Below are 16,741 nucleotides of genomic sequence, written 5' to 3'. Positions count from 1 at the left end.
CCTGGGCTACATGGTGCTATATAAGTGGGTTTCAAGTATATTTGTCTCTAACTGAAAAATGTCAACTGGATTTAGAAACAGAGATCATATTTGACCTTGAAGAGAGCAGTTTAGTGGGAGGTGTGGGAGTAGAAACCAGACTGCAGCAGGTTGAAGAGTGAATAAAATATAATGAAGTAGAGACAGTGGCTGCTGTCAAGTCAAGAAGTTATTTCGATTTATGGAACATTTGAAGTTTGTCTGTCATTAAATGTATAGGATTAGTCTGGAATTACAGGTTGGCTACAATAACAGATGCTAGGTTTACTATCATATACCTCTCTTGACGTATGCTAATTTTATTTTCCAAGAGTATTGTGAAGAAAATAATGTTAGGTGATAAAACTGTTTCCTCTAAAAAGAAGAGTTTTTTTTTTTTTATGATCAAGGCTAATGTCTTCTACTTAAGAATTATGGTGTATCTGAGATCTGATAAGTTCCTACAAAGTTCTATCTCATAGTGACTAATTGAGAGAACTTAAAAGTAGCTATAGTTACTGCTATAAACAAAGCAAGTCACAAGAATCTAATTTTTGAAAATAGCTTATTCATTTCACACAAGAATTCTTGACATTATAAAAGACACTGGCTCTAGGATTTCTTTGGCTCTTTTGTACATGTAAAATTATTTAAGTAACAAGAATTCTGCTTTCATAATATTATGCAAAGCAGCCCATCTGTAGTCTAAGTTCCATGTTGCGTTTCTTTCAGCACAAATTATTTTTTTTCAGGCTGTAAGCATTAAAAATGAAATTAGTAGATGGTGCTTCTGATGTTAAAACTGCTATCAGAGGTGGGTTTACCTTGAAGTTAATGAAACTTCAGAGCCCCCTCACTTGTACAGCCCCATATCCAATTTTGTATCTCAAATTTCTAAGACCCTGTACCTAATTTTGCATTCATAATTTCATATTCTTTTTCAGAAAGAGGGTCCCCAAATTGTATACATTTCAAACCAACAAAAATCTGGGTCTGCCCTGATTTCTCCATAATAGATAATACCTAGATAAAGAATCTCAATGTAAGTATTTAAAGCTTCTACTTTGAAATTTATCAAGAAAAGTGGAGAAGTAGACTATTGAAGGGAGAAACACACACTTAAATTTTAAACAAATGTTAATGAGTCAAGAATATTCTTGAAAACCAACAAAGCAAAAAGTTCCTACAACTAAGTGATTTAATTTTCTCTTTGTGTGCCTTTGTGATCTAGCAATAGGACACGATTTTTGAGTCTTGCTGTTTGTGAGGTGTGAATTAATCTTCCCAGCAACGCTATGAGGTAGGACCTATTATTGTCTGCAGTGTAAAGATGAGGAAGCTGAGGTCTAGAGACCTGCGACTGATCTGGGCCTGCTTGTTAAGGAAGCATTTAGCTTTCTGTCCATTGTTCAACTAATCAACACACACTATTCACTGTTTATCTGTTTGGTACCTAAACAGACTTAACTCTTCACAGGAAAATATGTCTAAAGGCAAATGCTCTTGGTCATAAGGGAACTATTAGGGGCCATGGCTGCCCCGGGGCACATCCAGGAAAAGGGACACCAAGCACATGTCTCTTCAAGAGTGAGTCTGTGCTATTATTAACATATACAAAAAATGGATTATTACCTTGGTGTATTTTAGATAGCTGTTCTACCTAAGGTATTTTATTGCTTTTCCATCTCAGGAGAGCATTAAACCACTCAAAAATCCACTGGTTGTCCATAATCAGAATCTTATTAGAACATATGAATGACTGTCAGAAAACTGACTGTTTAAGAAAGGAAGGGTCAATCTACAGTCTTCCCACAAAAAAAAAAAAAAAGAAAGAAAGAGATGGGTCTAAATTAACTATGGCCATGGGGAAAAAGAAATGTTAAGTAGAAATATTCAATAAAAATCCCCTTGTGTAGTTTCTTATATGATCCAACTACCTGTTGTCATACGAACAGCTTAAGATTTATTTGTCATTAAAATACTCAGCGTGCATGGGGCTTGTGGTACACATAACCAAAGTCAGGAATCTCATCTATTCTAAAGCCATCCATGAGTAGCTAAAGAACAGATCATCCCTTTTTTTTTTTTAACCCAGCTGTCAAAGCATTTATATTACCCAAATGGAGTCATGTTATCCCATAGAACCTAGAGTATGTTTAATTGAATCCTCCTGTGGTAATTGTGTTTTCAGGCTGGTCCCTGGTCTTCAGAATTTCTAGAAGCCTGGAAAGGGTTTAGTTATTTATTACAGGCTTTTCCCAGACTATTAAGTCCTCCCTTACTTCCCCCCCACTCCAGCAATATTTTATTTTTAAAGAGCACCTGGTACTCTGAGCATAGTTTATTTTCACGTTTCAAATCTGAAATGTGATTTTGAGAAAAAATAAAAAGCCAACAGCTGGGATCAGGCAGCATCTACTTAGTTTCAGTAACATATTTCTTTTAAGTAGCTTTAGTTGGTTTTGTCTTTTTTCCTATTCTTTTCTGATTGTAAAACTTTCTTCAGAAGTTGGGGTTGGAAAGGGGGTTGAAACAAGTGAATTTTTGAGGGCTATCACTCTATAATGTTACTGTAAAAAGATATTTGGGCCTCTGTGTTTGGTAAGAATTACCGAAAAAAAAATCTCCTGTTAGAAATTTGCCAAATCATTTTATATCTGAAAGAGCTGCTTCTGAATGTTATATTTAACCTAAATAGCTGACAGATTTATCCTTCCAATAACCTCCCACCTCTGCCTCTCTAACCCCCTACCTAATTTTGTCTTATTTAGTCATGAATAAATAACATTTATGATTACAGTTGTTATGGCCCTTGGGAACTGTGAGATGCTCTCAGCTGGAATTTAAATCTACAAGCAGTAATCCAATTTGTCAGATTTTGGGATCTTAGCCACGTATACTCAGCATTATTCAATCACCAGTCATATCTCTAGAAAAGAACAGGTCTTGCCACATAAATTCAGTTTCTGAATGAAAGCCAGCATGAGTCAAACAGACACAACTAACTGGGTCTTCACCGTAAAGAACATTTGTTAGCAAGTTGCGGCATAGTTGTTCATTATCTGATAGAAAACTCTTAACTCTATTGGGAAAATATTTTGCCATGAAAATATAAAATATATGAGTTGGGGGTACTTACTGGGAGGCACTCATTGAGAGGTTTAAACCATGCTTTAAATGTAACGGAAATCTTGGACTTTTGATGCTAGGGCATCAAATTTGAAGTGAAATTTAAAATATTTTTGGATTCATCAAGTTTGTCTTCTAATTACAGCATGGTTTAGTGTTAATGAAAACTTACCAGCACTTTTGTGAAAGTTAGACTGGATAATTTTACTTGAAATTTAAGCTACTTGTATCCTGAATTCTTTACTTTCTCATGTCCTCTTTTAATACATGTGTAATTATTTAGAGAATAAGTAAAAATCAGGATTAAGCTTTAATTTCTACAGTGTTTGCAGAGTCCTAGTAACAGTGCCACCTCAGGAGGTTGCTCTTCGGATTGAATACTTTTTCTCCAGGCAAGGGGGACCATGTAACCACTGGGAATGAAGTGTAGGTTATAATTCTTAGTCATTTGTTGATGTAGGCTAAAGTCCAAACAATGAACTAGAGGTGAAAGTCCCTAGGTCCTGTTGCTAATCCCCATGGTCTCTTAGGTTCCTTTTGTTTTTCTTCTCATTACATTATTAACTGTATAATGTCAAGGGATACATCAAACTCCCATAATGGAAGCACAATGTATAAACAATTTATAACCTAAAAAATTTCTCATCCTATATGTAGGGTTCTCATATGTAATGTATACCATTGCCAAACTCTAGATAACTTTTTCAAAAATTTTTAAAATTCTGCAGATTTTCTAATTTTTCCCCTGATATTTGATTTTAATTATTATGACTTCCTTACTTTGTTGTATTAAATTGTGGCCACATTACAATAGGGCATATAAAAATCATTTCACTAGAGACTTCTATTGTCTGTAGTTGAATAGTCTTGGTTGGATTCCACAGTACTTCTTCTTGAGCCTCAGCATCTTCCCTTTGAAAACTGCCAGATTCACCATAAAGAAAAATGTGAAGTTTAAAGAAGTTATAATTTTATTATCTCTGGTATTGTTTACACACAATATAATTTTTCTAAGTAATACATTTAAATTTTTAAAAAACTTATTCATTATACATGATTCTTACAGAAAATAATGACAAGCAAAAAGATATAAAATTACCTCAGATCCTACACCCAGTGGTAACAAGTGTTAACATTTTCATTCTGTTGGATATCTTTTAATATCTCTCTATCTATATACATACACACACATATATATTAATATATATATAATATGTGTATAAAATGGGGTCATACTGTGCCTACTTATATTGCAATTGTTCTTTCCCCTATTTAATATTATTATCAACACATTTTCCTATTCACAGTTAGGTATCTGTGCTATCATCTAATGGTTGCTTAAGGTGATGCTGTGTAGATTGCTATAATTTATTTAGCCAATCCCTAATTATTGGACATTTAAATTGTTTCCAAGTTTATATTATTATTATAAAGAGTTTACTAATCATAAATCCTTATATATAAATCTTATGCATTTGGTTGTTTATTTTCTTAGGATGAATTTCTAGAGGCATGATTCCTAGGTTAAAGGATAAGCACACAATAAGGCTTTTGATATCTGTTGCCAAATTGTTCCCACAAAATAGTACATCAATATATAGTCTCTCCTGTTGAATATGAATGATCTTTTATTCCTTACTATCCTTTTCTTTTTAATTTTTGATGTTTTCACAGTTGAAAATGGCATCACACGGTTGCTCTGATTTCTATTTCATTAATTACTAGTGAGGTTGAAATGCATTTTTAATGTATTTACGTGTACATCTATAATTTTTTAATGGAATGTCTGTTTCAGTGTTTAGCCTATTTTTGTATTAAATCTATTTGTAGGATTTTTAAAATGTTATAACTTTTGTCTATTATAATACATACAAGATTTTTTTACTTTGTCATTTGCCTTTTAATGTTTGTGACATTTTTGACATACAGTTTAAACCTTTAACTTTTATTTTTAAAATTAACTATATCATTTGTACAAATGAACATGTAAATACCATACATATACTGTTTGAAGAATAATAAAAATAAAACAAGTAATCCTGTACTCACATCCCAGTTTAAGAATAGTACATTTCCAAAACTTTTAAAGCTTGTATGAGCTCCTATCATATTTCTCCTTCTCTCTGGAGGTAAAAGATTTCCTTAATTTTGTTATTTTCTTTATATTTTTATCACATACGGACAACTCCTAAATAAAATATTATTTAATTTTGCATATTTTTGGCATGATTTAGAACTAAAATCATACTTCATGAATTCTTTTGTAGCTTCCTTTTTTTAAAAAAAAAACTAAACGTTATTCATTGAGAAGCATCAGTGTTGATGCTTCCTTTTTAATGCATGTATGGTATTCTTCTCTATGGCCATATCACAATTTATTTATTCATTCCTCTGTTGTTTCCAGTTTTTGATATTACAAAAAAAAATGCCACCATAAACCTTGTACATATCTCCTGGTGCTTATGTGCAAAAAAATGTATTCTTAATATTAGAATTGCTGGGTTGTAAGGTAGGCATATTTTCTGCTTTAAAAAAAGCCAAATTGTCTTCCAAATGGTTTGTACCATTTTATACTCCCACCAGCAGTGTTTAAGAGTTTCTGTTGCTCCAGATTATTGTTAACATTTGGTATTATCAGACTTTAAAACTACTAGTGGCTGTAAAATGTTACCTCATTGAGGTTTTATTTTGCATTTCTCTTATTACTTATGAGGTGAGATCTTTTTCGTAAGATTACTGGCAGAATGCCTTTTCATATCGTTTGAACATTTTTTTCTATTGGGTTGTCTATCCTTTCATTATTCTTTTTCTTTCTTCTTTCCTTTTCTCCCTCCCTCCCTCCTTCCCTTCTGCTTTCCCTCCTTCCTCCTTTCTTTTTTTATTCCAAGGAGGGTTCTTTATATATTCTGGATACTGATGTTAAGTTGGTTTTATGTGTGAAAATGCCTTCCCTCCATCTGTGACTTTTACCCACTGCTTCCCTTTAATGGTAACATCTGAAATTGATTTTTGTGAATGCTTTCACATGCTGTGGTAGGTTGCATTATTGGTCCCATTTCTTTACCCCTCCCTATATCCCCTTTGTTATGTGGCTTCAAGTTCCTTGGACAAAGTCAGATGGTATTTCCCCAGCTCTTGACTTGGGAATCAGTCATGCAGCTTGTTTTGGCCACCAGAATGTGCAGAAGAGACATCAGTTCCAAGCCTAGGCCTTAAGAGACTTTGTGTGTTTCTCCTTCTTCCAATGCTATTTGAAGAACATGTCTGTGCTAGTCCACTAGTCCCAAGAGAAGGAGAGCTACCTCAGTCAAGCAGCATGAGCTGAGCCCAGTTGATGTCAACTGAATCCCAGGTGACTAATAGACATATCAGTGATAAACCATTGCTGCTTTAAGCCACTAAGTTTGAGGTGGTTTGTTCTGTGACAATAGTTAACTGATACAGGTGCTGACTCAATTTCATTTTTTTCTATATGAAAACTGATCATCTCTCTTATCATTGTATAGTAATGCCTCCAGTCTTTTGGTTTTCTTTGTGTTAGCAATTTTTCATTTATAGTGATTATTATTGCTTTTGAATTTATCTCTACCATCTTAACTTTCATTTTCTCTGTCTAGTTTTCTGTATGTTCCTTTTTGATTTCTTTTGGATTGGTTTGTATTAGCCTGTTTTTTTTCCCCCCATTCTACTTTTTCTTCTAGTTTTTAATTGTGCTTACTATTTCTATTAATTTTGTGGTTACTTAAAATTTTTAGCATGCATGTTTAACTTAACAATGTTTAAAGGTAATTACCTCTTTACTCTCTTGAACAATACAAGGACCTTAGAACACTTTAACTTTGATAACCATATTCTGTACTATTATTTTTGTCTATTCTGTCTTTTTAAACTGCTACAAATTACACATTGTTATCATTGCAGTCAGTGTTTATGGAATTTGCCAATATGTTTACTATATTTTCTCTCAGTATTTCATCTTGCATTTCTTATTTTTCTTTGGAGCTTTGTCCTAGAGTGCTTCCTTTAGAAGCTCCTTTAGTAAGCATCTGTTGGTGGTAAACTCTTTCCTTTTCTGTTTTTCTGAAATATCTTCATCATGCTTATCTTGAAAGATACTTTTGCTGGGTATACAATTCCAGGCTGAGGGTTATTATCCTTTGACATAATGAAGGTATTATTCTATAACCTTCTGCCTTCCATGGTTACTCTCAAGATGTCAGCAGTCATTTAAATTGCTCATTTGTAGATAATCTCTCTTTTCTCTCTGGCTTCTTTTAAGACCTCTTTAATTCAGTTGTGCTACAGTTTTTCATGATGTGTGTAGGTAGGGATTTATTTTCATTTGTCCTTCTTGGCATTATTGTGACTCATGAATCTGAGGATTTATGCCTTTCCACAATTCTAGCAGTTCTCTTGCATCTCCTCATACTCTTGATTATCTCTTTTGCCTGTCCTATTAAACAGCTCTCTCTCCCTTCCAAGTCCTTTGACCTCTTTTTTATGTCAACCTTTGTTTCCCTTTGCTGCATATGGGTACTCAGCTTTATCTTCTGGTTCATGGCTTCTCTCTTCAGCTCTAATTTGACGATTAACCTGACAATTGAGTTTCTAATCTTAATTATTATAGTTTTCATTCCTAGAAGTAACATTTTACTTTTGAAAAACCCTGTCCATTTTTTATAATCTCTTACTTATAATTTTCAATATGTTTTTTTCTTTAAACACATTAAGCTCATATTTTAAAAAATTCAATATCTGACAATTCCAATACCAGCAATTTCTGAAGTTTGAATTTCTTGGCTATTCTGCTGACTCTTGTTCATGGTGGGTTGGTTCCTTATGTGTTTTGTGATTTTTATTTGTGAGCTCACAACCATTGGAACTCTCTCTGTGGAAAGACTATGAGGCCTGGATTAAAGGTAACTGTTTTTTTTTTTTGTCTTCATGGCATGCAGGATCTTAGTGCCCCAACCAGGGATGGAACCCATGCCCTCTGCAGTAGAAGCATGGAGTCTTAACCACTGGACCACCAGGGAAGTCCCAAAGGTAACACCTCTATAGATAGAATTTTCATCTGCTTCTGCAAGCCAAAGGGACACTATAAAATCAAGAGCTACTTTAGTCTACCTTAATCTTTAATATTTTTTTTTTCAGGCTGCATAGATAATGTGAATTCTGCTACCAAAGCAAATGAAAATTGATTTGAGGTTATGAGTTTTCAGACATTCTCTTCTTTTTTCCTTTATCCAGAATCCAGAGTCTGGAATCCAGATCCCTCCTTCTGTGGGGTAGGGAGAAAAGTTTTTGTTTTGATGTTTGTTTTTTCAGTTTACCCTTTTCCCTGAGAATGTCTCCTTTCATGATTTCAGTTTTGTGGAAGTATCTTAATCTTAATTTCTGTGTAAATTGACCTTGTCTCCTGTTCCTTGTCAAAATCAAAATCTCCAAACTACCAGAAATCAGCAACTGTCAGCAAATGCCACCAAGCAACTGTGCACGTTAGTGCTTGATTACCTTTTTGGATTCTATCTTTTAAGTCATTTTTGCCTCTGAAGAATTCCCTTATTTTCTTGACATCTAAGCTATGCTTCTAGAAGATTTTTTAAATGTTTTATTCAGAATTTATAGGTATTTTGTACAGAAACATTACTTGTACACCATATTTCTGGAATTATAAATCCAAAAATTTAAAGTTTTGATGTCATCAAATCTATCAACATTTCCTAGTATGGGTTTTGGTTTTTGTGTTAAATGTAGGAAGTCCTACTCCAGTTCAAGAATACTCAAATATTCACATTTATTTTTATTTGGTAATACTATGTTTTAAATATTTAAATATATAATTCATGTAGAATTTATCTTGAAACATGAAAGCTAGAAATTAATTCTAGTTTTCTCTCAGATAGTTAACTTATCCCAACATCTAGGTAATTTTTCAAAAAATAGAAATATGAAATAATAAAGGCCAAAGTTATTATCACCAATGAATAGAAGTTGTGTTTGAATAGAAGTTATAATCATACTTATTAGCTGTCTAATATGGAAAACCAATTATGAAAATGAATGGCTTTGTGTTTTTAAAAGTATCTTAATTTCCTTTGTATTCTTGGAAAAAGGAAGACCTTTAATTCTTTGGTTTTATTTGCCAGTGCTTACTGTGGAAGATATCTTTTTTCCTCAGAAATTCCCAGGATACTCTAAAATAAGGCATTAAAACAGGAAACCCTGGGGAATTAACATTTTTGCTGTCCTCATGTATGTATTCTTTCTGCTCTTCTAAAGTTAGAATTTTGCATATATTGAATTCCCCATTGTGACACAATTATTGGTGGTCTGGTAGAAAATTAGAAACAGACACACATTAATTTGGAAGGGAAAAATGGAACTCTCTTATTTCCCCAGGGATGTGTACTATGAGGGTGGGGAAAGTGAATAGCCTCATGAATAGCCTCTGTGGAAGAGTACTAGGATCTTCTTCATAGATTAGATCATGATTTCTAATTAAACTCTCTGTATCTGTAGAATAATTTTCATGCAAACTAGAGAAGTAAAATTAAACTTCTAATTGCAACTTGTAGCTCACATGGCTACAGATCTGTGTGGGAATAACACAGATTTGCATTATGGACACAATCTCAATCATTTGGCAATGATTGGTTGACCTTTCAAAATCTCACGGTGGGTCTTGCTTAGGATAAGAAGAGACTTCAATCCCCATTTATTTATAATGTAAGATAATAGGTTATTTTTATTAATAGAACATATGAATTACTAGTCACATTTTAAAATCAAATAATAGAAATACAATTGAAACTAAAAGTATATGGAAAAGACTTGACTCTCTTTAGAGATTTCTGATTTTAGAGTATTTTCCTCTTGCTGTCAGAGCATGTACTGTTATTGCCTCGTGGTTATAGATGAATAAGGCAGTTAGAGATGGAATCAGAATTACCTTTTTGACATGTTGCAAGTTGCTTTATGGACTACCTTTCTGAAAGCTTGTTTACTTGTTAGTTTTTCCTCATAAAAGAGAAGTTACACAATTCTAAGCAACATTTGTGACATATTTCATATGCCCGCAGCAAATGAAACAGTGTTAGGAACATAGTAGGCATGCAACAAACACCTGCATGTTAACGGAGCATAGGAAAACATCAGTCTGTTTATTTTGACTTTCTGGTTCATTGCATTCTAGATAAATGACAATTTATTGTAGAGAGAAAAACAGGACCTGATGGAATCTCGGAAAGATGTGGAAAGGGAAGGTTGTCCAGCAGGTCAGGAAACTTGAACCTGTTGTCAAGATTTCTGAATGTTTTTCCTGTTCAAGGTTATGAGGTGCTTACCCATCATTAATTTTAGTTTGTTTTTATGTGAACTTAAACTTTAGGTGATTTCTTGACTAGCGCTTTTTTATTTAACATCAGTTGTTTTTTCTAAAATGATTTGCATTTTGTTTCACAACAGTTGCCCAAAATATCTTTGAAAAAGGAGGGCTGTGTTCACCTTTAATACTTAAAAATCACTTGGAGGCAGTTCAATTGAGCATGAGTATGTGTTTGTAAGAAAGTAAAACATAACCAGAATGAGTAACCTCTGTTCTCTGAGGCTTATTGCATATCATTTATGCTTGAAAAAACAGAATGAATTTATTTGTTTTAATGTCAAAAAACTTTGAGAAGAGTTAAAAGGAGCTAGCTGACCAATCCACTAAAAATAGCTGCAAAAAAAGGAAAAAAAAAATAGCAGCAAACTTACTTTTTAACTGGGATGATATTTAACCTTATATCTCCTCATCACAGGACAAGTTGAAAACAGTTTGAAATACTTTTCTAGTGTTAGGAAGCGCATTTAGAATGTCTACTCTGGTGATATGAAGTGTAAGTTGGCCAAATTATCTGAATAACTCAGGCCCCAAAACCTACCCTGGAGATAAAGGCGAGTTATTTTTTTAGTTTAAATTATCCAAATAGCTTATCTTTATAATCCCATGACACTCAATAATTGTTCCATCTTCGAGTCCTTGCTGCCTGTGGACAGAGCTATATTAATATGATGAAAGGATTTAAGGAAATAGTATGTTAGAAATCAGTAGCAAAAGGCTCATTTTTCTTTTAAAATGTTATTTTAAAATTAGAGATGATACATGATAATTTAGTTAAACATGAAGAAATGTTGATAATCTCTTTATGTATCTATATTTTGTTGATTAATCCTGGGAGATTTTGCTCTGTTTTCTATTTTCTCTAAAGGAGTGGGTCGGTCTTAGCTTGATTTGATGTTCCCTCCCAGGCCACTAATAAAGGCAGCCCTCCTTCCCAAAATGACTTTTTATTATCTTTCTAGAAAAAATGCTGATGATAATAGTTTTCTTTATTACCCTTTATACTGGTCTCTCCAAGCCTTCTCAATTGAATATATAACAGTCAAATAATTTAATGAATAATTTTGGGACAAGCAAGGGCCTTTCTCCTCATGACAGTCATTTTACAGCTATAAGTGTACCCTAGAAAGCACAATAGAGAATATGAAACTCATACATTTAGTTGAGTTATTCCTTTTAGACTCTGAGTTTGATTATAGAGAAAGTAACATTGATTAAATGGCTCTTCAATAATTAAGCACTTTTGTTTCGTCCTTAATACTGTGCCACATGCATTGTGGGGTGTAAAAGCTTTAAGATGTGATTACTCTCACCAGCTTACTCACAGTCTTGGTGAGGTGATCATATTTATATCTGAATGTTCGACAGTTAAATGGTGGCATAAGATAGCATATGACTAAATATCAAAATAAGCGGTATAAATAGCAAGTACTACAAGAGCTCCTAATGGGGGTCAAGAATCAGTAGAGAATATTTGACTTAAGCAGAGGAGTCACACCATACTTGGGCATTAGGTGCCAAAGTTAATACACTATGTAAAAAGTATGTGAAGTCAATATCCTTGAAACTCTCTTAAATCACCTATAGATTTCAGTACATATAGTCACAAATAACTGCTACACTGTATACTGACACACACTCTCTTTCTTAGCAAGTTCTGTACAGTTAGTATTTCCTTTATTATACAAACAGATCACTGAAGAAACTGGCTCGAGTTTATCTTCAAACCCAACAGTTAGTCTCAGCGTTATGAGCTGCTTATACTATGAGGGGTGCACGACAAGTGGGTCTGACTGACTCGTCATCTTTTGCTCCTGTAATGGAATAGTGGGCAGAATTGTCCACACTTTATAATTCTTTTTATCTAACCCTCTCTTTTTCTATTAAGCCTGTAGAGGCAACTTTACATAAGTTAAATGTGTATATGATGTGTTCCACTGTATATAGTTATTCATAGTCTTGCTGTCTCTTTACCCATAGATGGTAAATTCTGAACTGTTTTTATGTGGCTGCATTTAACATTTGTGTGTGTACTTAGCTTAGTATATTATTTTTTTGTGATTATTTTTTATAAGATTGAGGGTATCTTATTCAGCACTTCTGTATTCTCCTCTGTCATTTTCCTGTATTTTCTTTTTTAATCCTTCTAGTTTCATGGGAGTTAATATACTCTATCTTTCTATAAGGTAAAATCACCACCTGTCCTGTATCTTACTCCTTCTCATTTCCTCTAAAATTCCATCTGCTAAAAGATTTACCAATCAGAAAATATTAAGGAACACCTACTCTAATGCAAAGTATTGAGCTAAGCTTTGGAAAAGAAGCTTTGAAGTCTATCGGAAAGGAAAACAGGGACATTTAATAGCTCAAAGTGCCATGTTGTGAATGCCAAGCTGGTGATACAGAAGGTAAGCGGTGTGGCTATTCAGAGGAGGGAGATGATCCTAGCCTGGAATGAGTGGCCCAAAAAAGTCTGGGGAAGGGGCTGGGATTGAGTCAAGCCCAGAACCTTAGGTAGGATTCAGATAAGCAGAGGGCTGGGTGCATTTATAATCACATTAATTCAGACTGAGATAATAAGTACTACCTGGCAGTGGTCTTCTGTGTGCTCACAGTCCAGTGATGGAGACAGACAGGTGAATAGATAAATTTCGACACAGTGTGGTAAATGCACTCATGTAGGGATTGGAACAAAGTCCTGTGAGGGCACAGGGACTGTTGGATTCTGATGTAAGCAAGGAGGGGTTATTTGGGCTGCACTTTAACAGTAGGTAGGGGCTTGCAGGGCACAGAGGAAGAGAGGCATATTAGATCAAAGAAAGCACTCCTCCTAGGCACAGATCTGGAAAGAGCAAGAAGCCACCATGGCAGTGACAAAGGGCTGGGAGTGAGGGGTGTGGCACATGGGGAAGCAGATTGTGAAACGTCTTCTAAGACTAGAGAAGAACTTGCTTTTTAACTTGTACGAAAAGGGGAGTCAAAAGAGAGGTGTAAGCCACAGCCTGACATTATCAGATTTGGTTTCTTACAAGAAAATGCATTAAGCCTGGTGGTGGAGAGACCAGCTGAGACTGAAAGCTACACAAGGGCAAAGTTGTGTTTAATCCCTCTTGATGTGCTTAGCACTATCACACAGTAGGTGCTCTATAATCTTTTTCTGAGTTGAACCTTTTTGTTACCTGAGTAGTCTAAGGAAATGTTGAGAGCCCAAGCTAAGGTCTTAAGCAGTGAAGGCGGAAAGGAGAAGTCAGATTTGAGTGAAGGTTGTGAGATGGAACACATAGGCTCTATTGTCTGATCAGGTGTAGTGGGAGGTGGTTAGGGAGAAGAGAAAGTTGAAGAAAATGCCAAAGCTTTTCACTTGGGAGATGAGATGGACTTATCATGAATTAAAACAGAAACCACTGGAGGCACTATGGGTTCACTTTTGGAAGTCTACATGTTTTGTTTCAAGGGTCTGTGAATGTCATGCTCAACCACATCCAGTGAGCAATGGGAAATATGGGCCTGAAGAGTGAGGCTGAGATTGAGGTCGGGGATACAGGTTGTAGAGTCTTGAGCAATGAGTAGATGGGTTGGAGGTAAATGAGACCACACTGGAATGGCCACTCTCTGAGGAATGGATGAGGATTGTACTGGATTGAATAGTGTCCCCCTCCTGGCAAATTCATGTCAACCCAAAATCTCAGAATGTAACCTTGTTTGGCAATAGGGTCTTTGCAGATATAATTAGTTAAGATGAAGCCAACCTGGATTAGAATGGGCCCTAATCCAATGACTGGTGTCCTTCTAAGAAAACAGAAACGCAGATACACAGTGCAGAAGGCCATGTGAAGACAAAGGCAGAGATTGGAGTCATGCGTATATAAACCAAAGAATGCCGAGGATTGCCACCAACTACCAGAAACTAGGAAGAGGTAAGGAAGGACCTCCCCTAGCGCCTTCAGAGATAGCAAGGTCCTGATGACATTTTGATTTTGGACTTCTCATCTCCAGAATTGTGAGGAAATATACTTATATTGTTTTAATCCACCTAGTTTGTGGCACTTGGTTATGGCAGTCCTTGGAGACTAATACAAGGACCACGGATGGACCCTAGAACCTGACATTTACGAGTAGCAGAGGAGGAGGACCCCTGAATGAGGCAGAGAAGGAATAGTCCCAGGGGAGGGAAGAGTCATGTGAACACAGGCGTGAAGTAGCACAAGCATGGTTTGATTAGAAGAGACGATTTATGTCAAGGGATGGTTTAGACATAGGGTCCCAGAGGTACTTAGAACCAGTTTGAGGTGCACTTCTGTGCCAGATGCAGGTTTGTAGGCAGCCTCTGACCACTGAGGACAGACAAGGGGCAGGATGGGTCTGGGCTATTTCAGTGCTTTGAATCTTCTGTCTCTCATGGTCAGCCTTTCCCCACCTTGCCTCCAAACTCACACTGGTCTCCCCTACTATGTAAAGGACAAAACAAAGGGCCCTGGGTCTAATCTGCTGCCCCTTCTCACCTCCCTTTGCACCACTGCCTCCTTTTCCTCACCAGTCATCCTCTGGAATTTGATTTCTCGCCTTCGTTTCTCAGTTAGCCTTTAACTCGTTAAATCCAGGGACTTTTCCCCTCTCCTTGTTTTCCTTGACCTCACTGCATCTCTGCAGCATCAACATTTCTGATCTTCTCTGCCTTGTTGACAGTTTCTCTTCCTATGAATTCTCTGCTGTTCTATTATTCCAGCTCTTAAATTACATCTCGGTCTCCCCAGGATTCATTCTTCCTGCTGCTGCACAATGTGGCCTAGATGATTCTTTTGGTTTAACTATGATTTCTAGGATTGTCTTCCTTCCTCCCACAGTCAGTTTATATAACTATTCATTGAATGAATTAATTCAAAACATTAATGCCATCAAAATCCCTTCTTTACCTCTGGCCTCTCTCAGGCCTAACCTAATTTTGGTCAGGAATACTGAGCATCAGTTCTAATCTGTGTCTGCTTAGAATTTCTCTTATTTTATTTAAATGTTTCCTTAAGGAGCTCATTGAAGAAAATTTGGAAAATATGTAAAAGGAGAAGGGAGAAAAAAAATTTACCCAGTATTTCCTTTCATCTTTTTTTACCTGTAGGGATTTATTGTTTATTTTTATAAGCATAGCTAAAAGCAAATGTTTAATATCTGTCTATCTATAATATATAATATGTTTGTCTTCTACTTTTAAATTTAATATAAGCATTTTCATGTTATTACCAGTCCTCCTAAATATTTATCATGGATTGCATAGTATTCTGTTGAGAGGTTATATTAATTTTTCCTTAACCATTGTCCTATATGTTTGACATATAAGTTGTTTCTATGCTTTTCTGTTATAAATGATAGTAAATATCTTTGTGCATGAAGCTTTATTTTAGTCTTGATTTTTTTTCTTAATGATACATTTCCCAAAATGGACTTTTTGGATCCAGGGTATAAACATTTAAAACCTTTATATATATTGTCAAGTTGCTTGTAACAGAGTTCTACCAATTTGTACACCAGCAATCTATAAGGGTACTAATTTACCACAGCTCTGCTAAAATGTTTACTTGAATTTTCTGCTTTTTAAATACTTGACTTTTTCCCTCCAAGAACACCAATGATGTGTCTTAGTGAATAGACTTCTAATTCAGATATTTTAGTGATATGTGCATTTAGGGACTGATAGTAGAAACTAAGTTGATGACAAGGGTTTGCCTTTCACTAACAAAAGCATGTTTACTTGGAAAGGAGAATCTCAGAAAAGGAAAGATCTGAAGAGAAAATTTGATATGGTTTTAGAAGCAGTCTTTTTCAATCTGTAGGACAGTATTTTGGCTTGAATTCCTCTGTAATTCCTTTGCAGAAAAGAAAATATTCTTAATTTCTTAATTTTAAGCAGAAAAACAATTCCAGCAGAGAGGGAATAACTTTCTCTCTGCAGATATGAGATTCACTTATCCTTATAGAAAACATCTTCCCAGAGGCATGTACAGATGAATATACTCTGATGTGTTTCTTATCTGCTTGCCAAATGAAGTGCTTGTTTAGCAAAGCTTATATGAGAGAAGCATGCATTACCCTAACGTAGGTATGTGTTGTTTGTGGTGTGTGGGTCGGCTCAAAACATTTATTAAATTCTTCCTGCTAGTTTATATAGAACATACTGTAAGTTTATAGAAGAGATGTTTATGTGTTTGTAGAGTCCTT

At 35.1% G+C, this 16,741-nt stretch overlaps 1 protein-coding gene across 3 annotated transcripts in view; it reads left to right on the top strand.

The window, feature by feature from the left end:
* Window positions 1-16,741, top strand: part of LOC309643539 (uncharacterized protein) — a 412,666-nt gene that overhangs the window by 258,861 nt on the left and 137,064 nt on the right. For all 3 annotated transcript variants that reach the window (XM_082426315.1, XM_082426314.1, XM_082426316.1), the window contains exon 6: window positions 8,103-8,193. In XM_082426315.1, the coding sequence (XP_082282441.1) occupies window positions 8,103-8,193 (91 nt within the window). The remainder of the gene's footprint in view (window positions 1-8,102; window positions 8,194-16,741) is intronic.

This window comes from Balaenoptera physalus, assembly GCF_965194825.1.
Source record: "Balaenoptera physalus genome assembly, chromosome: 15".
NCBI lineage: Eukaryota > Metazoa > Chordata > Mammalia > Artiodactyla > Balaenopteridae > Balaenoptera > Balaenoptera physalus.
Note: the sequence above shows the minus strand (reverse complement) of the source record. Positions and strands in the feature narration are given on the sequence as shown.